Source organism: Oncorhynchus mykiss, chromosome 12, assembly GCF_013265735.2.
Source record: "Oncorhynchus mykiss isolate Arlee chromosome 12, USDA_OmykA_1.1, whole genome shotgun sequence".
In the NCBI taxonomy this organism is placed as follows: Eukaryota; Metazoa; Chordata; class Actinopteri; order Salmoniformes; family Salmonidae; genus Oncorhynchus; species Oncorhynchus mykiss.
Window position 1 is genome coordinate 26,695,037 of NC_048576.1, and position 23,684 is coordinate 26,718,720.

Consider the following 23,684-nt stretch of genomic DNA (forward strand, 5'->3'; position numbering starts at 1 on the left):
ATGATCATGCTGTTTAATCAGCTTCTTGATATGCCACACCTGGCATGGATTATCTTGGCAAAAGATACATTCTCACTAACAGGGATGTAAACAAATTTGTGCACACAATTTTTGAGAAATAAGCTTTTTGTGCATATGGAACATTTCTTGGATATTTTAATTAAGCTTTACATGTTAAGCTTTACAACACTTTACATGTTGCATTTATATTTTTGTTCAGTGTAGATAGCTATCTATAAATGATCTGACAATAGCAGTATTCTCTGTTTCAAATTTCTTAACATTAACATTAAAAAATAGGGTTATGTTGTTGTTTAGATAGGTTGCTTAGCTTGTTAGTTGATAAGAAATAAAATTGTCAGTATTCACAAAAACAAAACATTCTGTTTTTCATGTCAATGTGTAATATTTTCAATGTTTTCCAAGGTCTACTCCCATGGCTCCCCTTAATAATTGTGTTCCAGATCAGTTTGCATTTCATGCATTAGTTTATATTTTTAAGGGGTTATTTTAGGTCCCACACGACTTGATAGTGAATGAAAACACATATGCCAACATCCGTCCCCCCGCCCCAGAAAAAAAGAAATTCAAGAAGGCTCACACATCATTGATAGCTCAAAATGCATTACTTTTTCAGAGCAAGAGTATGCAGATATGCAGGCCTTGAGCCAGGCTGTTTTATTTTTACATCACGCCACCCCAGACTGAATTTCACACCATGTCAATTGCTGCACCACAGATTTAAATGAGTCTGTATGTGAGGCATTTCACTAACAGGTTTATTTAGGAAAAATGTGTCAAATTAAATTTCATAAATTTCAAGAGTCAGAAAGTCTACAGTGAACTTTAACACATTTAATTTTATGCTTGATTCATGTCCTTTTTCTGAAGACAGACAGCAGTTCAACTTTTCTCTTACAGCTCAAAGTTTCCATAGTTGGAACTTGGTAGACAGTAAAAAAGTTTGTCTTTATTATTATTGTATCGTATCGTATCATATCGAAAGGCCTCTCTCTCTGCCTTCCTTATTTATTCTGGTGTTGAAGACAAACTAAGACATTGACGATATTTTTCCAATAATTAATGAGATATAAGACTGATCTTAAACATATCACTGATTCATGCTAATCAATTTAACAATATCACTCAATCATTTTATTTTCATAAGAAATGTGCTTATCTTGAGAAACATTTGATTAGTCATACGTGCCATGTTCTCAATTACATATTTATTGGAATGCCCAGCTTTCTTATATTTTTTAGAAGTGTATATTTGTATTCTGAGAGCATAGATTCATAGCTACTCCTCTGAGGACAACCTGGCAGCATGGTGACTCTGGGAGCTCAGGTGATTTATTGGGATTTGATTCGAAATTCCGTCACCATGTCTCTACAGCTCTTGCACATACAAATACACACACAGAAACACACACACACACACACACACACACACACACACACACACACACACACACACACACACACACACAAACACACACTAAGTCTATCAACTCAAGTTATAGTTTGCCACCAACCAGAACGCTGTTCAACAGATTTTTTTTTTTTTATAGATTTGTGCAACTGATGTTTGAGTTAATGACCAGCAGTGAAAACCCCTTTATATCACACCTCAAAAGATGTATATGAGTATGAATATGTATTGTAAATATTCTTAACAAAAAGTTTTAAATAAATGATTGTATTTATAATAGCAACAATAACAATCCACATCATTATAGTGGGATTCCTATACTTCCCAGAAAACAAATACAAATAATTTTAATTCAACTTAATTTTTAAGATTTGCAAAATCATTACCAACAATGTATAGCATACCTCATAGTATGAGACTTGGATGCAGACGTGAAAGGTAATGGAAATGTGAATGTCTTACCTGCATAGTGACTTCAGTGAATCCTGGTCCAGAAACCCATGGTCTTTTTTCACAGAGGAGATGTCTAAAGGAAACTGTCCCGCTGCAGATCAAGAGAGGTGAATATGTTAATAGATGTGTTTAGACTTTTTATTTACGGGAACTTTACTCTCTCGGCACCAAAAACACCAGAATAACAGCATATGGCCACATGAAATGTATGAATGTATGTTTTGCGGGTAGGTTATACTGTTGGGTGATTTGGTCAGGTTTTAGGAAAACACGACCAACCTCTGAGATCATAAATATTACTCTCTTTTAAACATTGAAGGTGGTCCCATGTATCTCAGTTGGTAGAGCATGGCACTTGCAACGGCAGGGTCCTGGGTTCGATTTCCATGGGGGACCAGTACGAAAAAAGTATCAAAATGTATGCACTCACGACTGTAAGTCGCTCTGGAGAAGAGTGTCTGCTAAATGACTAAAATGTAAATGTCTATGATATAAAATCCATGCCAACCGGGCATTTGCAGACATTTATTTTGAGACATGCTGCCTGCAGTCCTTGGCAATGCATGCATTTTATACAGTATTATGTATTCGTGATTAAATCAGCAAAATTATACTGTTTGACAAGCCTTTACATTACTGATCAATGACTGGATGCTATGGACTAATCTCCAAATCTCCTGATTTTTTTACAACAGTTTGATTAAAACTGTAAAAAGTGGTTAAAAATTCTATGTGGCTTTACGAGGGGCTATTTTTGTGTGCGTAGGGATATTAGAGAAAGAAAACTGTTCGTCACACAACATTCCAGAGGCTTCTCATTTCCAGCTTTTGTTTCTCTCTACTTCCCTTTTGCAGAGGCTACACTGTTAGGAGAGGGTGCTTTCCTTACATCTGATGAGCACAACCTCCTGGCATTTAGAACAAAGTTGATAAACAATTAAGATTGTTTATATTAAGGCTGAGAATAAGGATATTATTTGTTAACATATACAGTACCATCAACCAACTGCAAGCATAAACAAAGTTTATTCATAATGCTTTCACTCTTGTCTTTCACTACAGCTTATTCTGACTGGCAGTGGTGCATTTCCTTCATGTCTAATTCATGTGAATTATCAGCATTGAACTTTGGGCAATTCAAATTTGTCAGACTTTGATCTATGATTTACCTGTGGAGTTCATTCTCCATAGAATATGCATTGCACAACCAACAAATTGAGAGAATGCGATTCGTTCAATAATAATTGGGTATTGCAATTACAGTGCCTTGCAAAAGTATTCATCCGCCTTGGAGTTTTTCCTATTTTATTGCATTACAACCGGTAATTTAAATAGATTTCTATTTGGATTTCATGTGATGGACATACACAAAATAGTCCAAATTGGTAAAGTGAAATGAAAAAAAACAACTTGTTTCAAAACAATTCTAAAAAAAATAGAAACAGAAAAGTGGTGCGTGCATATGTATTCACCCCCTTTACTATGAAGCCCCTAAATAAGGTCTGGTGCAACCAATTACCCTCAGAAGTCATATAATTAGTTAAATAAAGTTCACCTGTGTGCAATCTAAGTGTCACATGATCTGTCACGTGATCTCAGTATATATACACCCGTTCTGAAAGGCCCCAGAGTCTGCAACACCACTAAGCAAGGGGCACCACCAAGCAAGCGGCACCATGAAGACCAAGGAGCTCTCCAAACAGGTCAGGGACAAAGTTGTGGAGAAGTACGGATCAGGGTTGGGTTATAAAAAAATATCAGAAACTTTGAACATCCCACAGAGCACCATTAAATTCATTATAAAAGAAATGGAAAGATTGTGGCACCACAATAAACCTACCAAGAGAAGGCCGCCCACCAAAACTCACAGACCAGGCAAAGAGGGCATTAATCAGAGAGGCAACAAAGAGACCAAAGATAACCCTGAAGGAGCTGCAAAGCTCCACAGCGGAGATTGGAGTATCTGTCCATAGGACCACTTTAAGCCATACACTCCACAGAGCTGGGCTTTACAGAAGAGTGGCCAGAAGAAAAACATAACTTAAAGAAAAAAATAAGCAAACACGTTGGTGTTCACCAAAAGGCATGTGGGAGACTCTCCAAACATATGGAAGAAGGTACTCTGGTCAGATGAGACTAAAATTGAGCTTTTTGGCCATCAAGGAAAATGCTATGTCTGGAGCAAACCCAACACCTCTCATCACCCCGAGAACACCATCCCCACAGTGAAGCATGGCGGTGGCAGCATCATTCTGTGGGGATTTTTTCCATTGGCAGGGACTGGGAAACTGGTCAGAATTGAAAGATGACGCTAAATACAGGGAAATTCCTGAGGGAAACCTGAGATTTGAGACTGGGATTTGAGACTGGGACGGAGGTTCACCTTCCAGCAGGAAAATGACCCTAAGCATACTGCTAAAGCAACATTTGAGTGGTTTAAGGGGAAACATTTAAATGTCTTGGAATGGCCTAGTCAAAGCCCAGACCTCAATCCAATTGAGAATCTGATTGCTATACACCAGCGGAACCCATCCAACTTGAAGGAGCTGGAGCAGTTTTGCCTTGAAGAATGGGCAAAAATCCCAGTGGCTAAATGTGCCAAGCATATAGATACATACCCCAAGAGACTTGCAGCTGTAATTGTTGCAAAAGGTGGCTCTACAAGGTATTGACTTTGGGGGGGTGAATAGTTATGCACGCTTAAGTTTTCATTTTTTTTGTCTTATTTGTTTCACAAGAAAAAATATTTAGCATCTTCAAAGTGGTAAGCATGTTGTGTAAATCAAATTATACAAATAAAATCAATTTTAATTCCAGGTTGTAATGCAACAAAATAGGAAAAATGCCAAGGGGGGTGAATACTTTTGCAACCCACTGTAAATTAGCTTTCAACCTGATGAAAGCAGCATGTTAAATGATCATGTTTGCTAGACATGGGGATAGCTTGATTAGAAGACTGTTGAGTGGAGGCAAATAACACTGCTTATTGACATCTTCTACATCATAAGTGACATGTAGCCTACAATCAGGTATATTTTGGTGCCCAAATTTGGCTCTATCCACTAACACAGTAGAGTAATTGGTGATGGGAGATGATTACATTGTGTATATAGCAGCAAATGTGGTTTGTTTCATTTTACTATAGGACTGTGCATTCATTGATGAGCTAGAAGTTCATGGATGCAAACCTGTCTGTACTGTAGGAGCTAACCAAACACAACGAGTCTCTCTGGATTATAGTAGTCATATTAACTTGGTTGACCATTATAGAGTCTAGAGTCCATAAACCACAGGGACATCTATTGATTACCTTCGTAGAGCTGGGCATATTGCGGAAATCCAGCAGCCCGCAGCCAATTACAAGCTTCTTTAGCCTCCAGTTCTGAAAAGGAAAAAAGGAAAACGCATAAAGATACACAGACACATGTATTGTACTACAGTTACCACCTAAGTAAGTCTTCTAAATGAAAATGTAGGTGGTTGCTATGGTTTGACTTGTTACATAAAGCCAAAGGTTCCGCAATAGTTTCACTATACATATTCCTACAACCAGATTCGGAGAGCCTGATAGAAGGCAATGATGATGGCCAAATGAAAGACCCCAAATGCACAGAGGCAAAGCAGAGGCTTATCTATCAAGTTGGTTTATCACTTTATTTGGCTTTACAACTTTCCACACTTTAACAATACTGTCACTACTGGTGCATGACATTGGCATGACACTGGCAAAAATTCATAGAAACTAAACACGTCTGTAAGACCTCATCTGGGTGGGATATGTGGATGCACTGACATTACTGCCTCCGGTAGATTGTCAATGTGGCCTTTTAGCAATATGGTTGGTTCAGATAACCACCTGGCAACATACGAGGTAAATAGAACATATTTATGAGGTCTGAACACTAAATTCTAATATGTGAAGAACATATCCTCGGAAGGTTACAAATGAAGCCCATCATGAAATTCAACCCATGCTTTGAAAATTCTGAAAATGGTTAAGATCCTGCTTAGTAAATATTTAACTCGTAGCCTACAACGTTGGATTTTTAATGGAGAGACAATTGATAGTTTATCTAAAAGGTAATGAATGGACATACAATAACCAGTGAGCCTTTCACACAAAGACCTCTTGCATCAGTTTACTGTACTATAGACTACTGTATGTTTGACTCGCGTCTAAATTGTCCCTCTCTTTTCCTCTCCGGGAGACTCCACCTCCTTATGACATTCCTTAACTCCCATACACCCAGAGCTCCGACTGGATATCATAACTGAGGCCTGTGTTCTCAAGCACTGTGCTATCCACCAGGGAAAGCCTGAAACTCCAGCAGTAAAAGAGAATTTGTGAAATAGGTCTTCGCAACACCAATTTTCAGAAGGTATAGAGCAGTATCTGAACAATTGCCAAATTACGAGTCTACTCAGTTATTCAGAACATCCCAATTGATATCAAAGGAACATGAACTAAATCTGTGTGGCCTATATCATTATTGAGATGATGAGTATAATTGTAAGGAACCTCTCGTTAATTCATGAGTTCCAAGCTGAAAGACCTGTAGACTGAGCTGTGCGGGTCCCCGGGGAAGCCATGCTTCCTTCCCATGCAGATATCCCCTCCCTAACTGCCCTACCCTACAGCAAACTGGCTCCAGGAAAAGGCCAGTTGTAGCCTATATGCAGACTCATTGGGATTACTCATTGAATACATACTCAAACAGTACAAGCCACCCACTGAAACTAAAATAGCTACATGACATACACTTCTACCATTGAGACTTGGTTAGCCTCATGCCTTCTTAGTTCATGGGTTTCTATTACGTATTTAAGCCAAACCAGCAGAATCCTCTCTGCTTTGAGGTCAGTATGCAACATGATTCATTTCCAACAGGAAAGTCAAAACCTAAGACACCCAAGAAGAAAAACAAAGGGACTACTACAGTGACTGACGTTTAGAGGAATCTCCCATTGGTACTGTATGTCAGAAAGCTCCTTCACTGCAAAAATAGTATAATATTCCATATCCTTCCTCTCATCTCTAAAGATCGACTGTCCCTTCCCTGTAATCAGTCAGAGAAGCAGCTGGAAAGCTGTTGAAACTTCAAACAGATTTGCCTTGAGGAAAGTGCAGCATCCTGACCAGCGCTACCATCTGGTTTTCCTTCTCTACGGTTTTCATTTGAGCCGCCTGCCAATTGGAGTCTAGCCCTTCCCTCATGCTTAGGCTTGAAGCCGCCCACTGAACATTGACACCATCAGATACCTGAACAGCTGAGACTTGGGGAGTATTAACAAGTCGTCATTCAGAGCTCCTTACAAGGGAACACTGATCATGTTCTCCTCTGACTTCTGCACTTCACTGCCGCCATCAACAAGCTTAATTAAGTATATAATATGGATGCCATACTGAATTTCTACAAGTGATGATTGAATTCCTTAAATTCCTAGCAGATGTTTACAAAAAAATAAGGGGATTTGCTGCATTCGTGTAAATCATATTACAGACACTTCAACAGCAGTCTTTTCATTTATCAGCACTTTGAAAGTTGTACAGAGGTGAAGCAAAGCATTTTTATGAGACTTGTTGCTATGCTTGATTAGACTGTGAGTTTTGACCAGTCACGTTCTATAGATTTGATGACTGTTGTGTCTGAATGTAAATGTGGCTGTCTCTTCATAGGTTGGGGGTGAACAGAAGGGAGGACTATCATTCCGGGGGTGAGAGGTGAGCAGGAGGGCTGCCTGCCTATCTTTCTCCTGCCTGCCTGTCAAGTTGACTTGAAGGTTAGACGGGAAGACCTGGTTCTCTATGAGGGAGCAGAGTGCTGCCTTTTTATCAAGAGTGAAGTGAAGGTTAACCACAGAGCGAGCTGTTGTTTCCCTGTCTGGGTGTGAGGTGAGCAAAGGGGCAGAACGGTCGGTGCCTATCTCTGGGTTGGGTTGGGGGAGAGAGTACTGATCAGGAGAGGTGTCTGTCTCTGGTGGTGGAGGTGTTGCTTCTGTTTAAACTCCTCATCTGAGGAGAAGATGGTTTGACACCACGGAGAAGAGAGAGAGCCATGCGGGGCAGACTGGGTTAGGGTGGATGGGAGGCTAATGGCCGACAGGAAATCCCCAGCACTGGGAGGGAGTGTTGACACAAAGGGAGACGTTTATACCACAGTGTCCTAAGGGGCTCTGCATATTTTATAATATAGTGTGTTCTCTGTGCTGCTGAGGGCATCAATTACTATATAACCAATCGTTTATGTGCTATCTAATGATCATGTTCTTCTCTGACTGCTGTACTTCTCAGGGGAATTTCGGAGGACTATTAAAACCAGAAAATAAATTAGGCAACATTGTGATTGGCCTAGAAAGCCTTGCTGTGGTACGAGGTCCACATTCTTCAATGTATTACCTAAAAATCTACAAATAGAAGAATGAAATGCATGTGCCTTTTTTCATACCATTTATATTTGATACAATTTTATACCTTAAAAAAAATATCTTTCGATTTCAAACAACTTTTATTATTCACTGAATTAATGCAAATGTTATTGTCAGTACTTGACCATAAACACAAGAAAAACATAGTGGTCCAAAGATAGAGAGGGGATATTCTCTCAGTGACCACAAATCCCTGAATTCCCATTTCTATTTCAAAACTGAATAATTGGTATTGTTCGCAGGAGATGTAAGGCTGCCATTGTTTCATGCCCAACTTTTCAATGGACGGCTAAGCTACCACAATGCAAGCCATTGATCACCAAGGGTCCAAAGCCCACACGATCAACAAGTCTTACTGTACATTTCCATTTGATTAAAATTCCAGCAGGATTGAGCATGTGTGGTGACATCAGGAGTTCAAAGGTCTCATTCTCTCGACACAGTAGATGGCTTTAACATTATGGTTAGGCATATAACATTATAATATATAATTAGCATAATGTTCAAATCTGCTTAATTGTTCACTACAATGGGCTTTAAACATTAATCAGAATGTATTTAGAAGTAGATACAGCTGTACAATGACCCTAAAAATACCATTTCTTTAGAAGACAGAACGTGATGTTTTTCAAAGCACATCATAATGCTTTCTAAATCATACCTTTCATTCTGTTTTTAATTCTTAAATCAGTAAAATCTTAATAGATCTTTCTGAACTTTTTTTAATAAGAAGAAATCAATCATCTGCCCTAAATTGTCCCTCTCTTTTTCTCTCCATGGTTCTCCATAATATACTGACATGTAAATAAACTAACTAAAAATAAGATCATATTTTCAGAAAGGATAAGTCTCATACTCACCATTTTTTCCGAGCAGTTGCTGAAACTTAGTCCGACCACTCATTAACAAATAAAAAGGGCATTGAAGCCCAAAACACTCAACAGTAGCCTGGTGGTGGAGGTCAAAACTTTACAGATTCCATAAATGATTGAGAGTTAGTTACACAAATCCAAGAAGAACAGTTTCAAGCAGGCAAAAGAAACCAAGCAAGGGAACTGAAGCCAGGGATTCCAGTTATCACTACTTTTCTATTTGCGAACAACTGTACCAGCCTAACAGAACCTGCCCTTCATGACCCCATTCATGCTGAAAACCATCTGGTTCCTCTTGAACAACTGTCCCACCTCAGACACCCCACCCCCCTCCAGGAAGGCCATACCATTTGAGCTAGTGAGGGGGTGAATTACAGGCTTTCGCAAACTCTAACACAGCCTTAAAAACCACAACTTTAATACAGAAAGATGATTCAATTTCTTCCTTTCAAACTATAACTGATTGCACAATTATAATATGTTTTATTCCTTTTACTTAACTATCCTAAATTTAGGCCTACAACTGTTTCCCTGTCTGTCCTTTCAGAGCTTCAGTAAATAACTTTCTTGTTTAACTTCTAAAATCTTTGACACCTCTGAAATAGTTATTTATTTCAACTATTTAAACATATCTCTGAAGCTGTCACAAATGTTATCAAACCAAGGGGTAGAACGGTCGGTGCCTATCTCTGTTCACACAGCAGACTTGTTGAAACAAGCCAACAAGCCAGATCTGAGGAGAGGAAACAATATACAGTGCCTTCAGAAAACATTCCTACCCCTTGATTTATTCTACATTTTGTTGTGTTACAGCTTGAATTCAAAATGGATTAAATATTTTTTTCTCACCAATCTACACACAATACCCCATAATGACGAAGTGAAAACAAGTTTAGACATTTTTGCTCATTTATTGAAAATGAAACACAGAAATATCTCATTTACATAACTATTCACACCCCTGAGTCAATACTTTGTAGAAGCATCTAAGAACTTTCTACACCTGGATTGTGCAACATTTGCCCATTATTTTATTTTTTTAATTTCAAAATTCTTCAAACTCTATCAAATTGGTTGTTGATCATTGCTAGACAACCATTTTTAGGGTGTGCCATAGTATATTTAAGTCAAAACTGTAACTCGGACACTGAGGAACATTCACTGTATTCTTGGTAAGCAACTCCAGTGTAGATTTGGCCTTGTGATTTAGGTTATTGTCAAGCTGAAAGGTGAATTTATCTCCCAGTGTCTGGTGGAAAGCATGTGCTTAGATCCACTCTGTACTTTTTTTCCCTCAAATACTCCCCAGTCCTCAACGATTATAAGCATACCCATAACATGATGCAGCCACCACTATGCTTGAAAATATGGAGTGTGGTACTCAGTAATGTGTTGTATTGGATTTGCCCCACATTCTTTTGCAGTATTTAAAAAAAGTAACCTTTATTTAACTAGGCAAGTCAGTTAAGAACAAATTCTTATTTACAATGACGGCCTACACCGGCCAAACCCAGACGACGCTGGGCCAATTGTGCGCCGCCCTATGAGACTCCCAATCACGGCCGGTTGTGATACAGCCTGAATTCAAACCAGGGTGTCTGTAGTGACGCCTCAAGCACTGAGATGCAGTGCCTTAGACTGCTGCGCCACTCGGGAGCCACTCAGGAGTATTACTTTAGTGCCCTGTGGCAAACAGCATGTACGTTTTGGAATATTTGTATTCTGTACAGGCTTCCTTCTTAACACTGTCAATTAGGTTAGTATTGTGGAGTAACTTCAATGTTGTTCATCCATCCTCAGTTTTCTCCCATCACAGCCATTAGTATGTGTGGTGTACAGAGATTAGGTAGTCATTCAAAAATCATGTTAAACACTATTATTGCACACAGAGTCCATAAAACTTACTATGTGATCTGTTAAGTACATTTTTACTGCTGAACATATTTAGGCTTGCGATAACAATGGTGTTGAATACTTGTTGACCCAAGACATTTCAGTTTTTCATTTCTTATTAATTTGTAAAATGCCAAAAAACATAATTCCACTTTGACATTATGGGGTATTGTGTGTAGGCCAGAGACCAAAAAAATCAAAATTGTATCCATTTTAAATTCAAGCTATAAGACAACAAAATGTGGAAAAATTCAAGAGGTGTGGATACTTTCTGAAGGCACTGTACATCCCTGTCATGTACGACTAGGAAAACATCTGGAAATCACAAAAACCAAGACCAAGACAAAATTGTGCTTTCAGCACTTGTATCATCACGTTACTGGCTCAAATAGCCGACCAATCAGCCTGTTACCAACCCTTAGTAAACTTTTGGGAAAAATTGTGTTTGACCAGATACAATGCTATTTCACAGTAAACAAATTGACAACAGAATTTCGGCGTGCTTATAGGGAAGGACACTCAACAAGCATAGCACTTACACAAATGACTGATGATTGGCTGAGAGAAATGATGATGATACAATTATTGTGGGGGCTGTCTTGTTAGACTTCAGTGCAGCTTTTGACATAATCGATCATAGTCTGCTGCTGGAAAAATGTATGTGTTATGGCTTTACAACCCTTGCTATAATGTGGATAAAGAGTTACAGGGGGGTGTTCTTTAATGGAAGCCTCTCAAATACAATCCAGTTAGAGTCACTGCCATCAGACACACATAACTGCACCACATATCACACTTTCACAAAATGCTTGAAGACATGGCTAAAGGTCAATCAGATTTGTGAACATGGTCCCTAGCTGTGTGTTGCCGCTTTCCATGTTGTCTGTTGTCTGTAGCTTGTGAGGTGTGGAAACACTTTGTTATTTTTATGAATTTTGTCTTGCTGCTTTTTGTTTTATGTTGCTCTGTCTGTATGCTACGTCTTGCTTGTCCTATGTTGCTCTGTCTGTATGCTATGTCTTGCTTGTCCTATGTTGCTATGTCTTGCTTGTTCTATGTTGCTATTGTCTATATTGTAATTGTTTTTAATAACCTGCCCAGGGACTGCGGTTGAAAATTAGCCGGCTGGCTAAAACCGGCACTTTTACTGAAACGTTGATTAATGTGCACTGTCCCTGTAAAAATAAAAAATAAACTCATAAACTCAACTCAGTCAGGAATTCCCCAGGGCAGCTGTTTAGGCCCCTTGCTTTTTTCAATTTTTACTAACGACATGCCACTGACTTCGAATAAAGCCAGAGTGTCTATGTATGCGGATGACTCAACGCTATACATGTCAGCTACTACAGGGACTAAAATGACTGCAACACTCAACAAAGAGCTGCAATTAGTTTCAGAGTGGGTGACAAGGAATGTTAGCCCTAAATTGTTCTAATATTAAAAGCATTGTATTTGGAACAAAACACTCACTAAACCCTGAACCTCAATTAAATCTTGTAATAAATTCAAGTTTATAATTTTAAAAGGCTAATTGATCATTAGGAAACAATTTTACAAGAGTTCCAAAGAAAAAGTCATATCTCAGACTGGAACAATAAAAATAAAAGATTAAGATGGTCAAAAGAACACAGACACTGGACAGAGGAACTCTGCCTAGAACGCCAGCGTCCCGGAGTTGCCTCTTCGCTGTTGATGTTGAGACTGGTGTTTTGCGGGTACTATTTAATGAAGCTGCCAGTTGAGGACTTGTGAAGCATTTGTTTCTTAAACTAAACACTCTAATGTACTTGTCCTCTTGCTCAGTTGTGCACCGGGGCCTCCCACTACCGGGGCCTCCCACTGTTTTGGTTAGAGCCACTTTGCGCTGTTCTGTGAAGGGAGTAGTACACACCATTGTATGAGATCTTCAGTTTCTTGGCAATTTCTCGCATGGAATAACCTTAATTTCTCAAAACAAGAATAGACTGACGAGTTTCAGAAGAAAGTGCTTTGTTTCTGGCCATTTTGAGCCTGTAATTGAACCCACAAATGCTGATGCTCCAGATACTCAACTAGTCTAAAGAAGGCCAGTTTTATTGCTTCTTTAATTAGGACAACAGTTTTCAGCTGTGTTAACATAATTGCAAAAGGGTTTTCTATTGATGAATTAGCCTTTTAAAGTGATGAACTTGGATTAGCTAACACAACATGCCATTGGAACACAGGAGTGATGGTTGCTGATAATGGGCCTCTGTATGCCTATGTAGATATTCCATAAAAAATCTGTCGTTTCCAGCTACAATAGTCATTTACAACATTAACATTGTCTGCACTGTATTTCTGATCAATTTGATGTTATTTTAATGGACAAAAATGTGCTTTTCTTTGAAAAACAAGTGACCGCAAACTTTTGAACGGTAGTGTACACAGAGAGCTGATATTAATATGTCAATCACTCCTGGCTGAAAGTGGAGGAGAGATTGCCTTCATCACTACTTTTAATTATGAGAGGTATTGACATGTTAAATGCACCAAACTGTCTGTCTAAACTACTGGCACACAGCTCGGACACCCATGCATACCCCACAAGACATGCCACAAGAGGTCTCTTCACAGTCCAGAGTCCAGAACAGACTATGGGAGACACACAGTACTACATAGAGCCATGACTACATGGAACTCAATTACACATCAAGTAACTGACGCGAGCAGTAAAATTTGATTGAAAAACAGAATAAAAAACACCTTATGGAACAGCGGGGACTGTGAAGCAACACAAATATTGGCACAGGCACACACACACACACACACACACACACACACACACACACACACACATAAGCACTATACATACACATATGGATTTAGTACTGTAGATATGTGGTAGTGGTGGAGTAGGGGCCTGAGGGCACACAGTGTGTTGTGAAATCTGTGAATGTATTGTAATGTTTTACAATTGTATAAACTGCCTTAATTTAGCTGGACCCCAGAAAGAGTATCTGCTGCTTTGGCAGCAGCTAATGGGGATCCATAATAAATGCAAATACAAATACAAATACTTGGCATCACTCTTGGGGGTGTTTGTGTGGTGTTTGTGTGGTTAAATGACATACTGAAATACTGTCTGTAGTCTTCTTCACATCTTTTTCCTTCTACTTGATTTGTCCCTGTCTGTACAGTATCTTTGCCATTTGAGAGGTCAAGCTCAAGGCCAGCGGACCTAGCTGTTATCGTATTGTAGAGCAACACCAGTTTAACCTTCAACCTTCCACATAAAGCTTTGCAATAGCACACTATATGATGGCATACTCTTCATAACAGTTTCCAGATAAGCTAAATCTACCAGAGGAAAGGCCATTAGGGCCTGATATTCATGATCAGATCAAAGTTCAGAAGCAGTTTGGAACTTTCTCTCTTTTCATTTTCCATTTCTATGACTAATCCATGACAGACATTTCCTTGCATACCGGCAGATGGGTTCAGAGGGAGATATGGCCTTCTGGGAAACTACAGTGAATATGTAACACAGACAGCAAAAGGAAAAGGTGTGGTACAGAAGAGCTGACCTCTCAGGAAATGAGTTGTTAGAGGAGGCTGGCAGACTAGAACATGTCATAATGCCACAATCTTCCTAAACACCGGTCTGCTTCTCTAATCTTTTTCTTTGCGTAATTAAACCTTACTTTAGAAAATTGTTCTAAAAAAATGGTATATACCCTGCTGTAATATTCCAGCACACAAACATTCAATATGGACAAACACTCACATTTCTCACATGGGTCATGAACCTGCACATGCTCCTCAAATTTCTATTTTGGAATAGAATGAGTAACTACAAATCAATCATAAATCAATCAAAAAGAACAGACCATGTTTATATCTATTCCTCTACCAGGATGACATGTGCCCAATAACTCACACCATTGTCATTCCTCAGAGTGGGTAGTCCATGTGATGCTGTGTGCCCACCTAGTGCTTAACTTGGGTAAGAGCTCACCGGAGCTGAGTACCAGCACCTCAAATCTTCTACTGCTTGAGTTCCTGCACCTCTTATAGAATATCTGCTCAAAAGTATTGTGGAACTCCTGCACCTAAATAATAAACAGTACCAGCATCCAAAATAAGTACCGTCTCCTATTTCTGTCAAAGTCAAGCACTGGTGCCCAACACATGGCTGCGCTCAATGCCACACAACTTTTCATCACCTGAAGAAATTATATATAATATGTCAGATATTCTTGTTTCATCTCAACAGGATTTTTCCTTTTTACTGAGTGTATCACCTGCCCTAACTCCTGAATCATGCCACCTCTTACTATAGTATAGGACAATTTGTGCAATGCCTGGTAGGGTGGAACATGCTTTGTCTGTGATATTATAGAGGAGAAACACTTTCACAAGAGGGATATGGAATAGAGACAATGATCAACAACATTTCCACATGATTGCAATCACCTGTGCAACTTTCAGAGAAAGAGCATTACCATAAATAAGAGGTTTACATTATAATGTTCACTGAACAGAGCCCTTGCAATTACAGCTAGGTAGGCCTGCTTTGCAGTACATTTACATTCTGACATCAAGTCCTATGCATGAGACTAGGACATAATCCACCCATATAGCTTTTTCCATAAAACATTGAATATCGTAGTATTGCTACTTTCAGGTCATTGAAGTATTATTTAAAGGAGACAATTCTAATCTCATCTAGATCTATGCTTTTTTTTAAATCTCTAAAATCTTTTATAGTAGAAAAAGCACCACCCTCAGACCTTCACCATGTTATTAATGGCACTGGGCTGTCTCTAGGGAAACCATGGCCTTTAAACCTGAGCCTGTGATTGGAGAGCAGCTGTTGCTTTATTAAGCCTATCATATATCTTCTATGGAACTGATTTCAAATGGGCTCAAAGGAAAAGGTTGAGAGGAAATGACAAATATAATGAAAAAATGTGAAACAAAAGGGCCTGCTCATCTTGTTGCATTTCACAGTATGAGAAGCATGTCTTTCTGTTTATTAGCAAATACATACATGACAACACAGCAAGCTCATGAGAGACAGTTGTGTTGTGAATGCTGCATTATGACTGGGTGCCCTGGGTAGCTTCCTATTTGGAGGCTGTCGATCAAAGGTGAGCCTTCTTTAGACAGAGCTAAAGCTATTACAGGATCATCTGGATGCATCCATAGCCTACCTAAACTTATTTTAATATAGCCTTTAGCTCTGTCTTCAACAGCACTCTATTGTAGGCGACAATACCATAGCTTAAATTGATGTGCAATCCTTTCCCAGTAACTAAACTAAAATGAATAGGTTGATCAGGATTTGCAGCCATTAATTGAGTGGAAAGTGTAGCTGTGAATACAGCCTGGCAGTAAAAAATGTCATAATTGATGTTTTGCGGTGGTTGCCTATTTAATAGATTAAGCAATTACAGACTTAGGCATAGCCTACTTTTACAATTTACCTGCAACATGTTGGTGGTCTAAATTCCTTTGCAATAAAGCACTCGTTTTATGTGTGCAGTCTTGAGTTTGAAAAGTTGGGGACTTTGATTTAAAACCATTACAAGTTTCACTATCCATTCTCAGCAGCAACCCTTGTCCGTTGTAACATTCTTTTGACTTTTGAAACTTCATGACCTAGAGCCTTTTCCAGATGTAGTCTGTGAAGTAATTTGTAGTTATGTCCTGTATTCAATGAAGATATACTGAATTCATCTCTCAGACTTTCCCGCTGCAATAAAGCTCACTCTAAAATGTAAATGTGCACCTTCCAAGAAAGGAATGGCACACGATGCATAGACTACTACAGAACTCTCTGGTGTGGTGTGGGATATTAAGTTCATGGCTATAATTGTCCTTCAAATCCTGATGCATAGCGGATTTAAAATAGCAGTGTAGACTTCTACTTTGAAGACGAACAACAGGGTTTTAGACATTTTTGCAGATTAAAAATGAATTTTCATTAAAAATGAAAAACAGAAATACCTTGTTTACACAAGTATTCAGACCCTTTGTTATGAGACTCGAAATTGAACTCCGGTGCATGCTGTTTCCATTAATCATCCTTGAGATGTTTCTACAACTTGATTGGAGTCCACCTGTGGTAAATTCAATTGATTGGACATGATTTGGAAAAGCACACACCTGTCTATATAAGGTCCCACAGTTGACAGTGCATGTCAGAGTGAAAACCAAGCCATGAGATCGAAGGAATTGTCCATAGAGCTCCGAGACATGATTGTGTCGAGGCACAGATCTGGGTTAGGGTACAAAAAAATATGTGCAGCATTGAAGGTCCCCAAGAACATAGTGGCCTCCATCATTCTTACATGGAAGAAGTTTGGAACCACCTAAATCGTACAAACTCAAAAAGAGCAATCGGGGGAGAAAGGCCTTGGTCAGGGAGGTGAACAAGAACACAATGGTCACTCTGACAGAGCACCAGAGTTCATCTGAGGAGATGGGAGAACATTCCAGAAGAACAACCATCTCTGCAGCACTACATCAATCAGGCCTTTATGATAGAGTGGCCAGACGGAAGCCACTCCTCAGTAAAAGGCACATGACAGGCCGCTTGGAGTTTGCCAAAAGGCACCTAAAGGACTCTCAGACCATGAGAAACAAGATTCCTAGTCTGATGAAACCAAGATTGAACTCTTTGGCCTGAATACCAACTGTCACGTCTGGTGGAAACCTGGCACCATTCTTACGGTGGAGGCAGCATCATGCTGTGGGGATGACTTTCAGTGGCAGGGATGGGGAGACTAGTCAGAATGGAAGCAAAGATGAATGGAGCAAAGAACAGAGAGATAATTGATGAAAACCTGCTCCAGAGCACTCAGGACCTCAGACTGGGGTGAAGGTTCACCTTCCAACAGGACTACGACCCTAAGCACACAGCCAAGGCAACGCAGGAGAGGCTTCGGGACAAGTCTCTGAATGTCCTTGAGTGGCCGAGCCAAAGCCCGGACCGATCTCTGGAGAGACCTGAAAATAGCTGTGAATTGATGCTCCCCATTCAAAATGACATAGCTTGAGAGGCTCTACAGAGAGGACTGGGAGAAACTCCGCAAATACAGGTGTGCCAAGCTTGTAGCATCATACCCAACAAGACTCAAGGCTGTAATCGCTGCCAACGGTGCTTCAACAAAGTACTGAGTCTGAATACCTATGTAAATGTGATATTTCAGTTTTACATTTTTTATACATTTCCAAATATTTCTAAAAACCCGTTTTTGCTTTGTCATTATATGGTATTGTGTGTGGATTGTTGAGGGGAAAAAAGCTATTTAATCAATTTTAGAATATGAGGAATTTACCACAGGTGGACTCCAATCAAGTTGTAGAAACATCTCAAGGATGATTAATGGAAACAGGATGCACCTGAGATCAATTTCGAATATCATAGCAAAGGGTCTGAAAACTTATGTAAATAAGGTATTTATGTTTTCATTTTTAAAACATTTGCAAACATTTCTAAAAACCTGTTTTCACTTTGTCATTATGGTGTACTGTGTGTAGATTGCTGAGGATTTTTCTTTATTTAATCCGTTTTAGAATAAAGCTGTAATGTAACAAAATGTGGAAAAAGTCAAGGGGTCTGAATACTTTCCGGTCAAATGTACTGCAGCACCAGCTGCGCCACCAGAGACTCTGGGTTCGCGCCCAGGCTCTGTCGTAACCGGCCGCGACCGGGAGGTCCGTGGGGCGACCCACAGTTGGCCTAGCATTGTCCGGGTTAGGTAGGGTTTGGCCGGTAGGGAAATCCTTGTCTCATCGCGCACCAGCGACTCCTGTGGCGGGCCGGGCGCAGTGCGCGCTAACCAAGGTTGCCAGATGCACGGTGTTTCCTCTGACACATTGGTGCGACTGGCTTCCGGGTTGGAGGGCACTGTGTTAAGAAGCAGTGCGGCTTGGTTGGGTTGTGTATCAGAGGACGCATGACTTTCAACCTTCGTCTCTCCCGAGCCCGTATGGGAGTTGTAGCGAGGAGACAAGATATTAGCCACTAAACAATTGGATACCATGAGGGGAGAAAAAGGGGTAAAAAAAATAATAAAATGTACCAGTCAAAAGTTTGGACACACCTACTCATTCAAGGGTTTTTCTTTATTTTTACAATTTTATTCATTGTAGAATAATAGTGAAGACATCAAAACTATGAAATAACACATCTGGAATCATGTAGTAACCAAAAAAGTGTTAAACAAGTCAAAATGTATGTAATATTTTAGATGCTTCAAAGTCGCGACCCTTTGCCTTGATGACAGCTTTGCACACTCTTGGCATTCTATCAACCAGCTTCATGAGGTAGTCACCTGGAATGCATTTCAATTAACAGGTGTGCCTTGTTAAAAGTTAAATTGTGGAATTTCTTTCCTTCTTAATGCGTTTGAGCCAACCAGTTGTGTTGTGACAAGGTAGGGGGGTATACAAAAGATTTGGTTAAAGATCAAATCCATATTGTAGCAAGAACAGCTCAAATAAGCAAAGAGAAATGACAGTCCATCATTACTTTAAGACAGTCAATACGGAAAATTTCAAGAACTTGAACGTTTTTCAAGTGCAGTCGCAAAAACCATTAACGCTATGATGAAACTGGCTCTCATGAGGACCACCTGTCACGCCCTGGTCTTAGTATTCTGTGTTTTCTTTATTATGTTGGTTAGGCCAGGGTGTGACATGGGTGATTTATGTGTCTCGTCTTGTCTAGGGGTTTATTAGATTTATGGGGTTGTGTTCAGTGTAGCTGGTCTAGGTAAGTTTATGGTTGCCTAGAGTGGTTCTCAATCAGAGGCAGGTGTTTATTGTTGTCTCTGATTGGGAACCATATTTAGGCAGCCATATTCTTTGGGTATTTTGTGGTTGGTTGTTCCTGTCTCTGTGTTTTGCACCAGTTAGGACTGTTTCGGTTTTTCCACGTTTTCTTATTTTGTATAGTGTTCACGTTTTCATCTTTCATTAAAGATGTTTATACATAACCACGCTGCATTTTGGTCCTCCTCTCCTTCCCAGGAAGAAAGCCGTTACACCACCACAGTAACGGAAGACCCAGGGTTACCTCTGCTGCAGAGGATAAGTTCATTAGAGTTAACTGCACCTCAGATTGCAGCCCAAATAAATGCTTCACAAGTAACAGACACATCTCAACATCAACTGTTCAGAGAAGACTGCGTGAATCAGGTCTTCATGGTCGAATTGCTGCGAAGAAACCACTACTAAAGGACACCAATAATAAGAAGAGACATTAGACCGGGTTGAAATCTGTCCTTTGGTCTGATGAGTCCAAACTTGAGATTTTGGGTTCCAACTACCCTGTCTTTGTGAGATGCAGAGTAGGTGAACGGATGATCTCCACATGTGTGGTTCCCAACGTGAAGCATGGAAGTGGAGGTTTGATGTTGCTTTGCTGGTGATACTGTCAGTGATTTATTTAGAATTCAATGCACACTTGACCAGCATGGCTACCACAGCATTCTGGAGCGATACGCCATCCCATCTAGTTTGTGCTTAGTGGGACTATCATTTGTTTTTAAACTGGACAATAAATCAACACACCTCCAGGCTGTGTAAGGACTATTTGACCAAGAAGGAGAGTGATTGAGTGATGCCTCAGATGACCTGGCCTCCACAATCACCCAACCTCAACCCAATTGAGATGGTTTGGGATGAGTTGGACTGCAGAGTGAAGGAAAAGCAGCCAACAAGTGCTCAGCATATGTGGAAACGTATAAAAGCATTCCAGGTGAAGCTGGTTGAGAGAATGCCAAGCGTTAACAAAGCTGTCATCAAGGCAAACGGTGGCTACTTTGAAGAATCTCAAGTATATAATATTTGTTTTGATGTCTTCACTATTATTCTACAGTGTTTAAAATAGTACAAATAAAGAAAAACCCTTGAATGAATAGGTGTGTCCAAACTTTTGACTAGTACTGTACATAATATTTTTGTTTTTTTGTTTAGCTTACAAATATAATTTAAATGTATGCATTAAGCTGTCTGTAATATAATACTTATGGCAAAAACAAATGTAGACAATTGTAAATGCATTTCTATAGCATCCAAACTATTTTTTACAATAGTGGGAGGAGTGCCAAGATGGAGGTGCGGGGACTTCAAAACAGCATTCTCTGTCAGTCAAATAGTTTATATATAAATCATTGGCTACTACTTGCAATTTACTTAATACCAGGCTATGTTTTTTTTTTGAGAAGACCAGCTGATGGTTATACACTTCTAGATAGAGTAGACAATTTGATTAACCAACAATAACAAAAGAGATGCACATATTTTGCTCTCAACGCTTTGCTCTTAAATCAATTTTCTCTGAATGATAGTCAGTCTCTTATCCTTACCTGCTCTCTTGTAGCCCCATGATGAGGACATCACCTGAAAGAAGGAAAATAGAGCATGTCATGTCCATACTTGGAATGTTTCAGATGGAATGTTTTGCAGCATCAAGTGCACTGACTCTTTATTTATTTTCTAACATATGATATGTATTTGAAATGTGTTGTCAGTACATTGTTAGAAAACATTATTTAAGTTACAACTTTGTTATGTATGGATCATAGGCACAACATTCTTGAAGTCAAATTAGCTAAATTAAGTAAGACTTGAGAAATGTAGTAGACTGTGACATTTATTCAACAAAGAATCAACTATTCTGTGTAGTTCCAGCCGTATATTATGATCTTACATTTTCAATGATGTCAGAACTTTCTAAAAGGAGCACTATTGGCTCCAAGTGGACGCTTGAGAAAGGCTACATTTGAATCCCGTTGCTGCGGTAACTCTGGGATAACACCTCCTTGAGAGCATGCTCACTGAAAACAAGCCAGCCTTCACTCCATTCCTACACCCACTCCCAACTGCCTGGAATGTCCGTTACTTTGGGAGTCACATGCTGAACAGACCACTACTCTGAAACTGTAGCGAGTTATGAGAACTCTCCTATTTTAATGTTTCTTTCCGAACAATAGTATATAACTGCAACTATATACATATGTAGTTTATAATAAAATAAGTGAGGTGTTTCTTATTACAAGGAGTTAGAATGACTTCTTAAAAAGCAGAGGAACCCATTAAATACAAATTATATACTATTAATATGTGTCATTTAACAGACGCTTTTATCCAAAGGAACTTACAGGCTTGCGGGCATGAATTTCTACGTATGGATGGTCCTAGGAATCGAACCCACAATCTTGGCGTTGCAAGCTACCAACTGAGCCATACATGACCAAAACACAGTTGGAGTATGATAAATACTTAAATCTACATTTAAAAAAGGATTATCTTTATCACATTCATTCTTATCTTTACCGGTACACATTTCAAACAATATACCAAAATATTTAAAAGTTTTTAAAAGTTTGTTTACGTAAAAAAAAAAAATCTTACTTTTGCTCTTCCAAACAATGAGTACAAACAGCTGAAAAAGGCCATGTTCAGGTGTCCTGTGAAAGGTCCCAGGTCCTGTATCCGAGGTCACAGGGCGGCCAAAGGTGCTGGGTCCTGCATGGCTGTTCAGTATCCACCACAGCCCAGCGCTGTAGTTGGAGCTGGAGCTGGGAGGCAGGATGTTGAGAAGCAGGCTGAGGGAAGTGGGCAGGGCTTGGGACAGTAAATCACAGCAGTAGCACAAGCCTGATCCAAAGGATGCTTTATGCATACCAATGGCTGAAGCACTGGACTATGGAACTGGGGAAAAAAAAGGCCCCTCAAAAAACAGCATACAGTATAATGTAGCTCTGAAACCAATAGATGGCTGGATTCACTGCAGCTTAGGCGGGGCTCGGCATGCAGTATCTGTCTCTCTCTCTCTGTTGTTCAGGAGCGGAAGCATAGTGTATCAGAACTACTGAAGAGATTTCATGACAGTTCTAAGCAATTTAAGACCATAATCCTCCCAGCCCCCAGTAATGGAAAATAAATACATTTACGAATCTCAATGACGAGTGAACACATAAACAACTGTTGACTAATATAGAATGCGCTGAAGTCCCAATTTGCAAAGGCCACAGAATGTCCTCTGGAACCATGCTATACCCACGCACCGTGTGATGCGTTACAACAGAACAATGGCCAATATTGTTATATTTCTATGCCCCATCTCACATACAATACGGTGTGTTCAACTAACCAGGATAGCACACATATCTTGATTAATATTGTCGTTCAGCCCTGTCATGATGAGAGCAAGCATGCCGATCAACATTGTGTCTTTGGCTTCCAAGTATCTGAATATTTTGTATTTTCATGGATTTCCAATATATTAAGTCAACAAAACTCAAAGACTGCATAATCTGGTGTTTTTATCCCCAACAATAACATAAATGTAGTTACAATGTTATAGAGTCCTCATAGAACCCTTGAATTGTATAGCACTATGTGACAACTGCTGAAGTAAGTGCTTAATAAAATAAATTTGATTGAATTTGAAACGACTGGTGATTTATGGCCTTCAATCAGATGTCTTTCACTCTTGACTAGATGCAGAATATAGAACACACATGTATTGTTTGTGGCACTATCGTAAATGCATAGAGAAGCAATCACCTGGCAGAATGACAAACATAATGCAGAATAAATGGCGAGCTGTCAACAATGACAATAATGGA

At 39.5% G+C, this 23,684-nt stretch overlaps 1 protein-coding gene across 2 annotated transcripts in view; it reads right to left on the reverse strand.

The window, feature by feature from the left end:
- Positions 1 to 22,616, reverse strand: part of stard8 (StAR-related lipid transfer (START) domain containing 8) — a 42,675-nt gene extending 20,059 nt beyond the window's left edge. Inside the window, exons 1-4 of one of the 2 annotated variants that reach the window (XM_021623206.2) lie at positions 22,465 to 22,616; positions 21,417 to 21,450; positions 5,196 to 5,267; positions 1,895 to 1,976 (exon numbers count right to left, since the gene is read on the reverse strand). In XM_021623206.2, the coding sequence (XP_021478881.2) occupies positions 1,895 to 1,976; positions 5,196 to 5,267; positions 21,417 to 21,450; positions 22,465 to 22,509 (233 nt within the window). In that variant the 5' untranslated portion in view covers positions 22,510 to 22,616. Of the gene's footprint in view, positions 1 to 1,894; positions 1,977 to 5,195; positions 5,268 to 9,171; positions 9,487 to 21,416; positions 21,451 to 22,464 lie in introns of those variants that run through there. The other variant, XM_021623207.2, reaches the window with a different exon arrangement.
- Positions 22,617 to 23,684: the final 1,068 nt, after the last annotated feature.